This window comes from Augochlora pura, chromosome 9 (assembly GCF_028453695.1).
Source record: "Augochlora pura isolate Apur16 chromosome 9, APUR_v2.2.1, whole genome shotgun sequence".
NCBI classification, from domain to species: Eukaryota; Metazoa; Arthropoda; class Insecta; order Hymenoptera; family Halictidae; genus Augochlora; species Augochlora pura.
In genome coordinates this window covers 2,631,529-2,646,346 of record NC_135780.1, presented here as the reverse complement: position 1 = coordinate 2,646,346, position 14,818 = coordinate 2,631,529, and the positions used below count along the sequence as shown (strand labels likewise).

General features: G+C 40.3%; 3 protein-coding genes across 5 annotated transcripts; 2 read left to right on the top strand and 1 right to left on the bottom strand.

Moving 5' to 3' along the window:
• Nucleotides 1-1,234: 1,234 nt before the first annotated feature.
• Nucleotides 1,235-8,928, top strand: LOC144474867 (uncharacterized). 2 transcript variants are annotated; one of them, XM_078190223.1, is made up of 8 exons: nt 1,235-1,389; nt 1,538-1,734; nt 1,808-1,999; nt 2,075-2,335; nt 2,406-2,453; nt 2,519-8,472; nt 8,611-8,730; nt 8,793-8,928. In XM_078190223.1, exons 1-8 carry the CDS (start codon nt 1,370-1,372, stop codon nt 8,877-8,879), a joined length of 6,879 nt encoding a protein of 2,292 aa, XP_078046349.1. In that variant the 5' UTR covers nt 1,235-1,369; the 3' UTR covers nt 8,880-8,928. The 2 variants fall into 2 exon arrangements, with proteins under 2 accessions (XP_078046349.1, XP_078046350.1); XM_078190224.1 differs by lacking the exons at nt 1,235-1,389; nt 1,538-1,734; nt 1,808-1,999 and having other exon boundaries at nt 2,186-2,335; nt 2,392-2,453.
• Nucleotides 8,929-9,302: 374 nt separating this feature from the next.
• LOC144474868 (uncharacterized) lies at nt 9,303-11,679 on the bottom strand. 2 transcript variants are annotated; one of them, XM_078190226.1, is made up of 6 exons: nt 11,411-11,679; nt 11,285-11,330; nt 11,024-11,195; nt 10,861-10,947; nt 10,769-10,796; nt 9,303-10,699 (listed from the first exon to the last, which is right to left on the bottom strand). In XM_078190226.1, exons 1-6 carry the CDS (start codon nt 11,487-11,489, stop codon nt 9,303-9,305), a joined length of 1,809 nt encoding a protein of 602 aa, XP_078046352.1. In that variant the 5' UTR covers nt 11,490-11,679. The 2 variants fall into 2 exon arrangements, with proteins under 2 accessions (XP_078046352.1, XP_078046351.1); XM_078190225.1 differs by having other exon boundaries at nt 9,303-10,796.
• A 642-nt stretch (nt 11,680-12,321) lies between these two features.
• Arpc4 (Actin-related protein 2/3 complex, subunit 4) lies at nt 12,322-14,812 on the top strand. Its single transcript, XM_078190086.1, has 4 exons — nt 12,322-12,896; nt 13,354-13,680; nt 13,765-13,935; nt 14,018-14,812. The coding sequence occupies exons 1-4, from the start codon at nt 12,894-12,896 to the stop codon at nt 14,021-14,023; spliced, it is 507 nt and encodes a 168-aa protein (XP_078046212.1). The 5' UTR covers nt 12,322-12,893; the 3' UTR covers nt 14,024-14,812.
• Nucleotides 14,813-14,818: the final 6 nt, after the last annotated feature.

Genomic DNA, 14,818 nt, shown 5'->3' with positions numbered 1-14,818 from the left:
TCTCGTTGTGCAACGATTCCAACGGCCGGAATTGGTATCAGAAGTTTTTCGGTATCGCGTTAGAATTTCATTTGGCAATTAGAGAAGTATTTTCGTTTCGCAATTATGCAGTTGCACAATCCGTCGGCGCCGGCTGTAAACAACATACCAGAACAATGACTTGTGACCGTACTTGAAAGGGTGTCGACCTACTAATACGTGCAGTCGGTTTTTTATTTTAACTGTACACAGTTTCGATACAAATTCCTTTCATTTGAAACTCTGTTTCCATTTTATATTTGTAGATGGTGGGAAAATGATTCGTTTCTACCAATTTTGGTTGTCTTCGAGTAATTTTATTAATTATTCGAACAATTATAAATCTAATCGCCTTATTGGCTTCTGGAAAACATTAATTATGCAAGTAAAAAGCAAACCAAGGACACAAACCGTTTAGAAGACTCTGATGAATCGACAACGTATATGAAAACGAAATAACAACAACGCAAAATGTGATAGTTAACAAAATAGTTAACTAAACTTCAAATAGCAATTAATTGTGTTCCGCAATATGGGTGTTTGTTTTGTTATATGATATCGATGCAGTAGATTATACTGTACTATCCTGTGCCCTTGGTTTATTTTTTTATCTCTTCATTTTGCCATAATTAATGTTTTTAGACGATCCAGCATTGGTATCTCGTTGGCTAATGTGGCGCCTCTTTCCGAGGAAAACTGTAGCTTCGATGAGAAACGCCAATTGGTGCAGTGGTAAAATGCTCAAACTGTTCACCAAAATCGACTATCGGTAAATTTAGTTAACAGTTTGAACATTTTGTCACTACATTAATCTGCTCGAAGATTTTAGGCAAAACGTAGGGTTTTGTAAATTATTTAAATAAATTATTCCTGGTTCATGTAATCGTATTCACTCTAAAAAATTTATTATCAATTGATTGCTCGTTGGTAAGGCAATAATAGTGGTATTAATATTAACAAGTTGGCAAAAACTTTATTAACGTAATTTATTAACTGAATCAATATTAAAAATTGTTGATAAAATAGAAAATACTATATATATATATGTTAGCTTGGAGAAACATGTATATGTCTCCATCTATCCGAGAGAACTGGAACTATCGGTCTTCCAATTTAATGGAAGAGCGACCATTCCCGTGGGAAAATCGATAGATGGCGGGCAGGTTTGAACGAGCGTAGCGGGAGCAGGTCTGTTCGCCAGAGTTTTTATTTCCGCGATCGAGCCGAGACAGGATCGAAATGTCAGAGTTTGGACAACGGTTTTCAAGTTTGTGTAATGTCAGTGACAAGTGACGCCTTTGCGCTTCTCGGGGCGCATTCTTCGCGCGAAACGATGCCAAGTGGATAAATTATGCCACGAAAGGAGAACACGTAAGTGTCTGAGCAGATTGTTGTCTAACCTCGTCCACCATTCCAAACATTTTCACTGTATCACGTCCGATGCTTCGGCCAAACGAAATGTCACTGTACGCCCGCTTAAATCGTAATCGGGCGTTAATTAACGTGGCTGTCTTCGCAGCAAAGCGAAAACATGGGAGCGAGACAGAAGAAAACGTATGAACACTTACTTCAAAACCCTGGCAGACCTTCTGCCGCCGCACCAGGAGGGCCGCAAACGCAACAAGGTCGACATCCTGATCCAGGCATCAAAGTACATCAAAGACCTCCATAGCCGCACAGATGAATTATTCTCCGCTCATGCTTCAGAAGCACACAGTAAAAGAAACAATTTTGTAGGATAACACTACTTCAAACATCTTTAATGCTAATTAATTGTAATTGTCCACAGAGGAAGAATTGGCTCGTCTGAAAAAACTTGTCACCCAGCTGTTTTCTCGCACGCAGTTGTTGTCTACACTGTTGCGCGAGGCTGGGATCACTGTACCTGCTGAACCAGCCCTTGAAAAGATATCCCCTCTAAAGTGGTCGAATAAAATTAATGTAGAGGATGCAGAGAAGTACTTTGATAAGCTAGAAGAAAGTAAGATCGAATGATATACAGTGGGAAGTTATTTTTTGAAAAGTCTTTAGATACTTAAGAAATGCTTTGTTACAGTAAAAAGTTCTGAGAACAAGTCGAAGAAGAAAAAGTCTGCAGAGCTTAAAGTGCCTTCTAAAAGAAAATCTGTGAATTCTACTCAGTCGTCTACCAAAAAGTTGGCAGAGAGTAGTGATATTTCTAAGGATGTGAATAGCTCGATTGAAAATCAGGAGAATCAAGTGAACTCTGCGAATAGTAAAGATGAGAACTTGGATGCAGGTGGAAATGTATCAGAATCTAGTTCAAAGGAATCCGGATGTTGTCAAACAAACACAAGTAAATATTGTTTTTTAACTGGTACTTTGTGTCAAATGTGTAGTAAATATTTACAGTTCTTTTCCATTAGGTTCAGATGCATCAGAGAATGGTCCATTAAATGGTAAAACAAGTAATGGTAGGTATAGGTAAACTCTGAATGAAACAAATCACGAAAACTTATAATTACTGTGTTGCTTCCAGCTTTGCAGAAAGTGGAATCTCAAAAAAAGATAAAGAAGAAGACTAAGAAGAAGGATGGTAAGAAGTCTGTAGCACCCTGTATAAACAATTCTGTGACCAATTTAACACCAAACACACTGATACTGTCCGGTGGTAAACTAATGCCATTGGTAACTCCCATGACATCGAATATTATCGTGAACGCTCCGCAGCAGCCAACAAACGGGATAATTCTCAGCAATACGCAACAGAATCAGATGTTTGTTATGCAACCATTGCCGAACCGTGTACAGAACTCCGTCGTCTCTATTTGTAACCAGGCTTTGATCAACACTGTACAAAAGGTGACCTTGAATACCGTCCCGAACATCCATACAAACGTGGTAGTTGACTCGCAGAACTGGGCGTCGAACGTCAAGAATATAATCAACGCGACGAAAATCGGCGGTCATAAGGGCATCTTGCCTAAGGGCAAGGAGGTCACGAAAACGACAATGGCGTACAAAGTTCCTATCCCAGCGGTTCACAAAGAAAAAGTGGAGAAACCGAAAGAAACTAAAAAGGAAGAGATTAAATCCAAGGGAAATAAAAGTCATACAAAAAGTACGAAGAATCAACAGCCCCCGGAGGCAACAGATGAAAAGATCGAAAAAGATAAATGTGGGAAAAGCGAAGATTCGAGTACTTCTCAGAAAGCTTGTCTTAAACGATCTTCGAGCTCAGAAGATGATAATACTGATGAGCCAGCCGAGAAAAAGCAAAAGACGAACGAGAGCGATGATAGCCTTGTTAAGACGCTATCTGCGTCAAAAGCAGACTTCGCTGTAACTTGTAAATCTATTGAAAGTTTGAGGCACGTGATAGAGAAAATAGGCGAGAACACAGAAACTTCAGATAATAATCACGTTTTAATAGAATCGAATGAGAAAGAAACCGAGACCAACGCCGAATGTCCAGTCTCATTGTATTCTTCTAGCAAGGATATAATTGATCATTCAAAGTCTATAAACAATATACAATGTGAGAACAAGAAGTTAGAGGCATCAGGTACTGTATCACCTGTCCCTTTTTCGGAGGAGCATCTGAAGTCTAACGAAGACGATTCACCGGAGGCTGAGTTCAATATTCCAGAAGACAATGCATTAATAAAATCAGGGAACAATATGGACAGTTCAAGCTCGAAATCTCCATTGACAGAGGTAGAAGATGCTGTTCAAGAATCGGCGGATTCTAAAAAGGTCAAGGAAGTGTGCAATTTAGGCACCGAGTTCGACAACCTGTTGCAGGTCACACCTAAAGATCCTGAAGCTATTGAAGGAGCAACAAATCTGGAGAGTAACAAAATTATTCTAAATCTCGATACAAATATTACCACAACGTTAAAACCGGAAACAAGTATGGCGGTTCCGTCTGATCCCTCCACGGAATCTTCCCCGCTACTTCCAGTTAACATAGTCGAGGACGACTCTAAATTACCTAAGACGCCCAAGGACGAAGTGCCTAAAACGTCACTGTCATACAACACGGAAAACTCTTTCGTTCCGATTGGCAATAGAGCTGATGGTCTCCACTCTGACCTATCAAACGACATATTCGCTTCCTTACAAGTTCCTTCCAGTTCGCATAATTCTGAATCTATATCGCCCACAGCAGCGTTCCTAATGGCTTTTCCGCTGGTATCCTCTTTAAACGGTAAAACGGAGGTTCTTGAAGAGGATATGAAAGAGGACTTTAAGTATCATAGTCAGACTCCACCGATGCTGTTGCAAATTGGAACCATGGAACCCAATAGCTTTAAGATAAAAACATCGTCGCCGTCCCATTCAATCGCCGAGAAACGTTTGAAGGTAGCTTGCGATGAGAAGAAAAGTCTGAATCCTCCTGTAAGCGAAGCTGTGGCTTCGGAGATGATTGCCTCTGTGGAGTGCAGCACTACTACTAAGGCCTTGCCAAAGGTAGTCAACGATGAGCCGCTTAGGGAGCCCTATAAGATTGTACAGAGTGTGCTACCTACTTTGGAAAAGTCTACACCTTCTAATTCATTCTCTCAGACAAATTTGTACTCCATTGCAAATGTGTCAGCTAGTAATTCAATCAGCACAAACACACAAGCAGGAGGAAACTGTCAGAATCAGCTAACCAGAAGCCTACAGAACACTATAACCACTAGCGAGAACATCATCGATTCTCAAATTGGTACTGTATCCAATTCGAATAAAACGATTCAAACTAGTTGTCCAGTGCAAGTGTCCACTTGCGACACCAATGTACGTTATTCTACATCCCAAGACTTTTTGTCGAGTTACTCAACAGTTGTGGATAACACTCTCAACAATTTACAACAGAGCTCCACTGTTTGCAACAATACAACTATCTCAGAAGTGAACCCTACTGGACTAGGACAGAATGTAGTCTCTGACGCATCGCAAGCGTCTTTGGTTTCACAGTTGGTCAACACGACAACAACCACAAGTGCTTCTTCTTTACCTTTGCAGACCATGCAGATAGATTACACGCCTCAAATGAAAGAAAAAGATTCGCATAATTCTCGAGTTACTTATGGAGTCGATGGGAAGGATGCTTTAGTTGATTCTAATATTGTATCCAACACCAGACTTAGTTATACCGGCCATGTCGACAGGGTTCTTCCCGCTTCGTCTCAAACTATGCAACAGGATTATTCTATACAGCCAAAGGATACGCTACCTATCCTTTCTACCCAAGATATACAAACTGTTTACGATCCACAGCCAAAGAACAGTCATGTTTTAGCTACGTCGCAGAGTACACACAACGAGTATGTTGATCAAAATAAAAATCTCTCGCGAAAGGACAACATATCCTACTCCACCAGTAACGCGACTAGCAGATCTCAAAGTTACTCAAAGGATACAATACCAAATTCATCTGAAGGTCATTTCCAACACAATTACCAGAAAATGAAGGATTCTGAAGCAACAGTGAATAATATCGTAGATCAAGACGCAAAGTTAAATGATATGTTGCGGTCAAAGACACAGGAAGCACAGGATCACACACACGAGACTAGTTATACTTCGTCCAAGAAGATGGACATTGACCCTTTTGCTCAAACGTTCTCTTATGGGGTAAAGGAGACCATAAATACACAGGCTGAACAAAATGTTTTGAGTCAGAACAATGAGAACATGTTCCAAAGAAAGCGAGAAGATACTCAGAATTACAGTTCTTATTCTAGCAAGGACATAAAGAAGATCAACACCAGTTCTGCGAATCCTATAAGCAGCAAACCCTTAATACAAAACGCTCCTGTCTCCCGTTACTCGCAGCAACCGACTTCTTTTGTCGCCACGTCCAACTACGAACAAAGTACAGTCACTGACAATCATACAAAGTCAACGACCACCGTGGCTCATTCCTCTAATTTCAGCATTTTGTCTTGGACTACTTTGTCGCCTGTCGGTGGCAGTGGCAACAATAACTTGGTGCAGTTTGAGCAAGGTCAGAATCAGACGGACAATTCAGAGCAGAAAACTATCTGCGAAAATTATAATTACGTTCCTTTGCACAAGGAGAACTCTAATTATTCTAATGTGCTGGCAAATGATGTTTATTCTGGTAATTCTACCGTAGCTGGTATAGACAAGTCCAGAATGAAGTCCGGAATGGAACCTCAGAAGCAGTCTTTTGTGGATCCTTCCAAAGCAAGAACTATACAGACGAATGTACAGTCGTCAGGTAAACAAAGTCGTATGCAGAGTCAAAATTCGTCTGGTAGCAACGACTACGCGAAGTTCAACGCTGAAAATAAGAATAAATCTAAATATGCTATAGAGTCGGAATATATTCAAAATGAGTACTCTGGAATGGAGCAACAATCTCAACAACAGCAGCATGGACCGAAGGCTCACCAGTCCATGCCTCAAAAACAGGACAAAGCTGTGTATCCAATGTCCACCTATGATACTCAGGTAAATTTCGATTTGCCCGAGGTCAGCACACAGATGAAATATTCTGTGGACTATGCTAGTTCAAACTTCAAGTATCCGGATAAGTCTCAACAACAGAATCAGAATAAGTATCAGCCGTTGGTTCAAGGGCAAATTACCACTCTACATCATGAAAGTGTATCGTATAATAATGATGGGAAGCATGGGCAACAACAAAGTACAACAAAGACCAAAACGAATCAACAACAGCATGCTATTAGAGCCCCTGTAAACTGGATGATGCCGCCTGAAATCAAGCACAATGCAAACATTTCTGATATGATTTTACCGCCTATTGGAAAGGAGCTCGATTTTTGTCAAAACAATCTCTTTACTCAAACTCCATCGTACAATCAAGGAACACCTAATCAATTTTATAACAATTACGATGTGGCAGCTCATGGTTTCCCTAATTTACCAGTTCTGCAAAGTGAACCCAAGAGAACTTCAGAGGTATTTTATTCCGAGGAACAACCGTTTCCATGGTCTCCTACGAAGACCACTGTTCACGTTGAACAAAGTCAACCAGTTAAAGGTATAGACCAGCATATTGTGCCCTCCAGTCTTCCAACACTGGTCGGTGACTTAGACTTGGGCACCAACATCTCTGAGAAACAGAACTTCCTGTTTGGACAAGTGCCGTCCAGAGTCTCGGCAGACCAGAGTAAAGATCCTAGTAAGGACAAAGAAGGTAACGTCACTGGCCGTGACTTCCACACTGTTTTGAATACCCAAACTATACAACATCCAGGCTCTGTCTCATCGTTCCTTTCTGTGAGTCAACTGGTAGAGCATGAGAAGGCTGAGAAGTCTCATCAACAACACCACCAGCAACATCATCATCACCCTCATCACCATCACCACTCTCATCCACACCAACAACAACAACAGCAGCAACAACAACAACAGCAAGCTAGGAAACACCAGAGGAAGAGTAATACCAGTCCCAGAGGAAACAGCAAACGACAAATGGACATTAGAAAACAGGCATCGGGCAATGATCAATTACATCAGAGACACGAAGACCAGAAATCGTCTGGTCATACTTTCTCGGAGCAAGGATATCAACAGCAACAACAACAGCAGAAATATCAACAAAATAATGTTCATTGGAGAAGCAGGAATTGCAAGAGCAATTATACCGCAGAAGCTTTGATAGGAACAAATAGCAGCGTTCATGATACGATTCAGGACAAGCACGCATCTATAAAGTTCACCACTAATTATCCTCAGAACAAATTTCAAACTAGTCTACCGACTGCAGATACAGTCATGCCAATTAACTATTTTTCTAACACCGACGACGGGAGCGGCTATGGACAAATGGTCAATCAGAACTTCAATTCGTACACGTATTCTTCCAATGCTAACATTTACCCTACTTCAAACTTTATAACAAGCATATCTAACACACCTACTAGTTACATGATGCCACTGCATGACAACACTGATTATATGGAAGCGAATGGTTTCCTTCTGCCGAACGTGGCAACTTCCTCGACTGTCACTTCGTCATCAACTTCTACAGTAACAACATCGACTTCCAATGTAAATAGCAATACGAAGAATCATCAGCATTATGCAAAGCATCCGCATTGCGACAAAAGAATATACTCAACGAACGCGAAGAAAGGAAAAAGAAAGGGCCTGGACGGGACCATGCAGAACTTGGAGTTTCCTCTTTCTGGAATTAACTCGCCATTGGAGGATTATCATCATTCTGCTACATTCTTGCCACCGCCACCACCCCCACATGCCAGCCCCCTTTATCAAAATCATCCACAAGCGAATGTGTATACTAAAGCTGTAAATAGTTTGCCACCACCTCCAGCGGTTGCTGGCCCTCAAGGTGTACCGAGCGTGGGGACAGCTGGATTTTCAATGAATCCGAACATGCCAAGGGGAGGAATCGTTTCCAGTAATCCCATGGCCATGAGCCATCATCCTTCAGGCACCAGTCTTACCAACTTCAACTTGAGCACCATATTTCCTGAGATGAATGACAAAGTATGTGGATCTACTATTAGCATAAACACTTTATACTTCTATAAATATTAATTTATTATAATTATCCAAATGTAAAGGTTTGGGAACGATACTCGTCACGTACTGAGAGCATAAGTAACTATTAAACTTGTTCGACAGATTACGGGGTACAAACCACCAAACGGTATACCAACTGGTTTGACACAACCGCCTAACCAAACGACTGCATACGCACAGAGAACTAATTATACGACAAATCCCCTCTGCCATCTGCCACAGGTTTGTTTTACAGAATAATTAACAAGCCATAAAGTAATATTAAGTATAAACGTTGTCCCCAGGTATCGGAAGGAAGCCAGTTTGGTAATGGTGTACCTCCTCCTCCTCCACCACCTCCTCCAGGTGTAATACATTACAAGAATGTGTGATAAAGTAAGTATGAATGCGAAATGAGTCACTGACTACTGTACATATGTATATAATAACGTGAATGATTAAATTAAAAGAAGTCGATTTATGCTCCATTCTGTCCTGTTTTACATTTTTCAGCATTCCGTTAAACATTCTAAAAATTTCATTTTACATTTAAGTTTACAAACATTTACATAACAAATATTTTGTTAAAATCAATAATACGATTATAATCTATATACACTATATCATAACAATTTCCATCCAATTCATAATTTATTTACTCTACTTTGAATTTGAATAAATATTTAAAGAATTATTTCAGATGGAAATTCTTATTGATGTCAATAAATTATCGTCACTATAGATCCATAAGATTATCTCGATTGCGTGATCAACAAATGTTATAGCTTAGTATTACATTTTTAGTCGCGGCTAAGTTATCTCAACTCTTTAGTAGGTGGTTTCATCGGAATCTTACCGAAGATAAATTTTTCCGCCATATACATGTTTTTCTCCTCATTAGTCAATTGATCCTCTGTCGAAAATACACTGTCATTGATGATAGTAGCGGTCATAGTAACACCAAATATGGATGTACCAAGCTGACCACCGGAGGACACAGTGACAGTGTCAGCTGTTTGACTCTGAGCAAAATTACCGAACGGTGAGACTGTCTGCTGTGTTCTTGGTGCGAATGGATTGGTGGTTGTAGTAGTAACTGTAGTATTCGTGGTAGCAAACGGCGAACTCTTGGAGTCTCCACTGGCTGTAGATGGTGTGAATGGGGATGTCGCAGTGGTAGGGGCACCAAAGGCGAGACCAGTGTTTGCAGTGGTACCAAAAGGTGTGCTGGATGGTGTCACGGTGGTACCAAACGATTCACTGGTGGTCGTGGCCATGCTAAACGCAGGTCTAGAAAAGGGACTAGCTGTAGAGCTGGTTGCATCGAACTGCGAGGTTGCGGGAGCAAAAGGACTGCTGGTTGCAGTTGTGACTGCACCGAAGGGAGCCGCATTAGACGTTGCAATAGCGGGCGTAGGTTGAGCACCAAATAGGTTCACAGAAGATGTAGACACAGTACCACCGAAAGTATTTGTAGACTGAGCAGCTGTGCTGAAGGTAGAAGTAGTATTAGCACCTCCAAACACGTTATTCGACCCACCGAATCCCGACTGTTCGCCAAATATGGGCGCATTTGTACTTTCAAAGTTCGCTGCACTGCCAAACACGGGTGCTCCTCCAAAGGCAGGCTTTGATTGAGAAAAAGGTCCAGAGTTGAATGTCCCGGTAGGCGAAGCTGTCCCAAATAAAGGACTGATGTTCTGTGAGGTCGAAGAAGCACCGAAGGGATTAGCTGCGGCTGTTTTGGCTCCTCCAAATAAAGATGGGTTAGTTTGAGAGGTGGAACCGCTGAATAACGATGGCGTGGGCGTTGATCCACTAAATACAGATGTTGTTGACTGCGATGTTTGTGGTCTAGAAAATAGGTTGTTGACCTGATTCGACGCTCCGAAAACGCTGGGTTGTCCGAAAACTGGCTGTGATGTTCCTCCACCGAAAATAAAACTGTTGTTCGAGTATGAATGATCGCTACTGAATGTGGTGGGAGTGTTTGTTGTTCCGCCAAATACAGAGCTAGTGCTGGTCCCAGTACCAAAACCTAAATTGTTGCCAAAACTAGAGGTTCCACCAAACACAGAATTGGATGTGGTGGTCTTTCCAAATATTGATGAACTACTGCTAGTGGAAGTGAAACCTCCACCAAAAGGGTTGCTCTGATTTCCAAATGTTTTATTTCCAAATACATTGGAGGATGAGGAACTGCTTGGAAGACCTAATTGAGGAGTTGCAAATGAAAAATTCGACGATTTTCCAGCGGTATTTCCGCTTGTCGTTAATTTACCTTTTTCACCCGTTCCCTGCAGTTCTTTCTGAAAACAGACATTTATAGATCAGATTTCTCTAGACCTGCCTAAGTGGTCATTTTTTACTTACGAGCATCTCTATAGTTTCACGAGTAGGAATCTTTAAGACCTGCCATTTAGCCTTCATGTCTTGACACAGTTTTTGATAATTCATTTTCTAGAGAAAGATACAAAAGATAAGTGACTTTAGAACTTGTTGAGTATATGGCACACCGGAGTCATTGTATATGTACCGCTTGCTCAATCATCCCATTCTTCTGTGCCTGATACATCTCCCATCGAACTTCCTCTGGGGATATGTCCTCCATGCCAGGAATATTTGGTTTTTGTTTAAAAGGTGCGAAACAGGAGAGTAGCCATTGATGCCCCCTTTCTGCACTGAGTACTTCTTTCGCAACCGCCACCCTTAGTATAACAATAAAAATTAGTAAAGCACTCTTAAATTTATTAAAAAATAATCGTATTCTTTGAGACCAAAATCTAGTAATACGTACGCTGTATATTCATCCTGATTTAAATTTTCAGGTTTTGTATTGGACCCTAAAAAACGGACAAGTCGAGGTTAAAATAAAACAGATTGTTTATGCTATTAAAATTAGGTTTTAAATTTATTATCTTACCAAATGTATTTATATGTTCAAATTGACAGTACTGTCCAAAACGACAATTTCCTTGTTGATAATATTTGCAAATAACCATTGCACACACAATTAGTAGTCTTCAGTGTTGCAAAAATAAAAAATACGACACTAACTACTGTACAACTTTAAATTTCGTGTGTCGTCAATTAATTTGTGCGGAAGCGCAGACTATTCTTGTGAGGAGTAGAATTTGCACGTCTGTGATTAAAGTTTTCACATGACGCCATATCAGGCTGTGTAAAAACATTAAAACTAATATATAATTGTTATCAACATACGATAAATTTAAGATAAATATGATAGTGTCATCTGTGACAGCATGTTAGAATTCTGATTCAGGATTAACATATTAACGTCATCTAACTTTTATAAATATCAACAACTGTCGGTAAATTCAGTTACCAGTTTGTACGTTTCGCCACCGCACGGTTTGGTGCTGTACGGATACGAAAAATAGCTTTGAGATTTCGCTGAAATAGTGCTGCTATCATCACCTTTGATTAAGTCATTGAAACTTAAATAAAAGATAAATGAAAGATATACTATTTTTACTATTTAAACGTTAGTGCAGTATACGCTTATTGTCTGAAAATAATATCGCTAGTAGAAATGAAATATACAGAATAGTCGCTTATTGCTAACGTGTACATTTTTCGTGAACTATCGGTAATGTTGAGCGCAACACAAGATGTTAAGAGGGCTCTAGAGCCCTAAAAAGTCAAGATAAAAAAGCTTATAAGATGCAATGCCTCTACGGGTTCTAAATCTGTGCTACGTTCATAGACTTGAAACTTGTGTGCGCACGCGCACTGGAAATTAATTGTCGAAAACCATCGGAGTTTCGCCTGCGTGAGAATCCTTTGTGTTATCACGTGTGGCCCGTACGTCAGATTTTCAGAAATTGAATGCGAACGTTCCAAAGAAATTAGCATATGCAGTTTGTACACGTGATAGAGTAACTTGTTGGAGCGTGCGTAACGAGAAATTGCACAGCGACGATTAAATTATGTACTCTGTATCGTATGCTCTGTGACTGTATGCCATTGAGCAATACCGAATAAGAGAGAGCTCTCATTTCGTCTGTCGAGCCCTGGTTTGTCAGAGTGGGGCGGACAGGCAACTATTTTGATCGTCGGTGTGCGAGCAAAAGCACCGCGATGAATTTCGGACAGGATGCATTCTGAATCTGTTCAAATACGTTGACTACCACAAGTTATTTCCGTGGTGATTTTCATCGCACGACAGGAACAGGAAAACGTACATTCTCGTTATCAGTGAACGTTCGGAACACGCCCCACGCCGTTGAAATTAAACCGGCCGAACTATTCCCCCCTTGATATGTCCGAAACGTAATGTGTCATCTTTCACGTGTTTCCGTGGATCTTTTATGAGAAGAGTGAACCGTTTAAACAATCACGACGCCGCTAGATCTCGATCTTGATTTTCGCAGCCTCCACGCAAAATGGTAAGAGCCTGTTCAACTTTTCCGCGAAATAGGTTATGGCAATTTGTATTCTTCGAATCGTGGCAATTCCTTAGCAGAATTTTTCAATGCTGCGAATATACATTTCATGGTCTACTATCTTGCTATGTTACATTCTGTATTCGTTATTCAACTGATAGACAGTGTTCTTAATCGTATATAGCGATGCGTAACGTTCGAGTCACATATTAGTCATTCGCACTTTCCTAGTTAAATTTTATCGAGAATAATTTAATGTTCCATCATCTGTTCACAATTTCAGAATTTTGTTACTGTGATTCTGCAGTATTTCAAAAACTTCTGCATAAAAGATTTTACTATCTAATCTCGTTCTACCCGATCCTTAATCTTTGTTTTACAATGGATTATTAAGTGTGGTTACTATGCCATTGATATATGCTGCAAAAAATATTTCTAATTTGTTTCCTTTGTTTTGCAGTCAGCGACTCTGAAACCTTACTTAACAGCAGTGAGGAGGACCCTCACTGCTGCCATGTGTCTTGAAAACTTCTCTTCCCAAATTGTTGAGAAGCACAACAAGCCTGAGGTGGAGGTAAGAGATAGCAAGGAGCTTCTAATGACTCCGATACTGATCAGTAGAAACGACAAAGAAAAGGTGCTGATAGAATCCAGTGTGAACAGTATGAGAATAAGTATTGCTGTGAAACAAGCAGATGACTTGGAGAAAATCCTGTGTCATAACTTCACAAGATTCATGACAATGAGAGCAGAACACTTTGTCATTCTCAGGAGGAAGCCTGTGGAGGTAAATTTATGCATTCATGAGAAACCGTGTTCGAAAGAGAACATATAAATTGACTATGTTGTAACATTCATTTTCCTTTCACAGGGTTATGACATTAGTTTTTTAATCACAAATATCCATGTAGAACAAATGTACAAACACAAAATTGTAGACTTTGTGATCCATTTCATGGAGGAGATTGATAGAGAGATCAGTGAGATGAAGTTGTCTATGAACGCAAGAGCCCGCATTTGCGCGGAAGAATTTCTAAAAAGGGTTGGTAAACGATCGAGAGAATTAACGAATAATTAATTACAGTACATTATGTCAAACGTTTGACCAATGATATTGATTTCAGTTTTAATTCCTGGGACACAGTGTGTTGCCGACATAGCAATAATTGGAAAGATCAGGTCGCTAAAAATAACAGTGCCCGAAAGCTGGTTAACGCAGTTAGTACTAATTTAAGGATAACTTCCTGTACCCTGAACCACCCTTCACTCGAAATGCCAATTACCCCGTTGTTCTCCGGTCACGAGCATCCATTAAGTAACAGTTCCCGATTAATCGGTGTAGTCTTCAGCTGTGTAACAAGCAACAAGTCTGAGGCTCATGTAAGTACAACACGGCATTGATTCATTGCGCCCTAAGCTGTAACAAAAATTAGGGAAAAATACAATTTGCTTTTCCCAAAAAGCAGCGAAGTAGAGTGGCGAACAACCGGCGTCCGTTCAAGAGAGCGTTTCAAATGAATTTTAATGGTCACAAGTCTGGGATATAAAATTGTATTAAGACTTACTTTATAAACTTTACATATTGCAGAGATAGCATTCTAGAATGAATCCGAGAATTTCGAAGTCTAAAACTCTTTTCCATCTTGTAATCGTGATGTGTGCATGATCGACCCGATAGTGTACATTTTCATGAGTACGTGTTTGTTGACGTACCGAGAAATGATCCGAGATATCTCTCACACAGGATCAGTTTGTTAAAGGGGGACGCTTGTTCGGTGATCTATTTAATACTTATCGTTTGATATTGAGTACTTTTACGAGAAAATCTAGCACAAAGAAAGCGAGAGAAAGAGAGAATGGAGGAGTATGGTGCGAGAAGGCTTATTCCGCTGATTGGCGGGCAGTTTTTTTAACGGACATTCCTA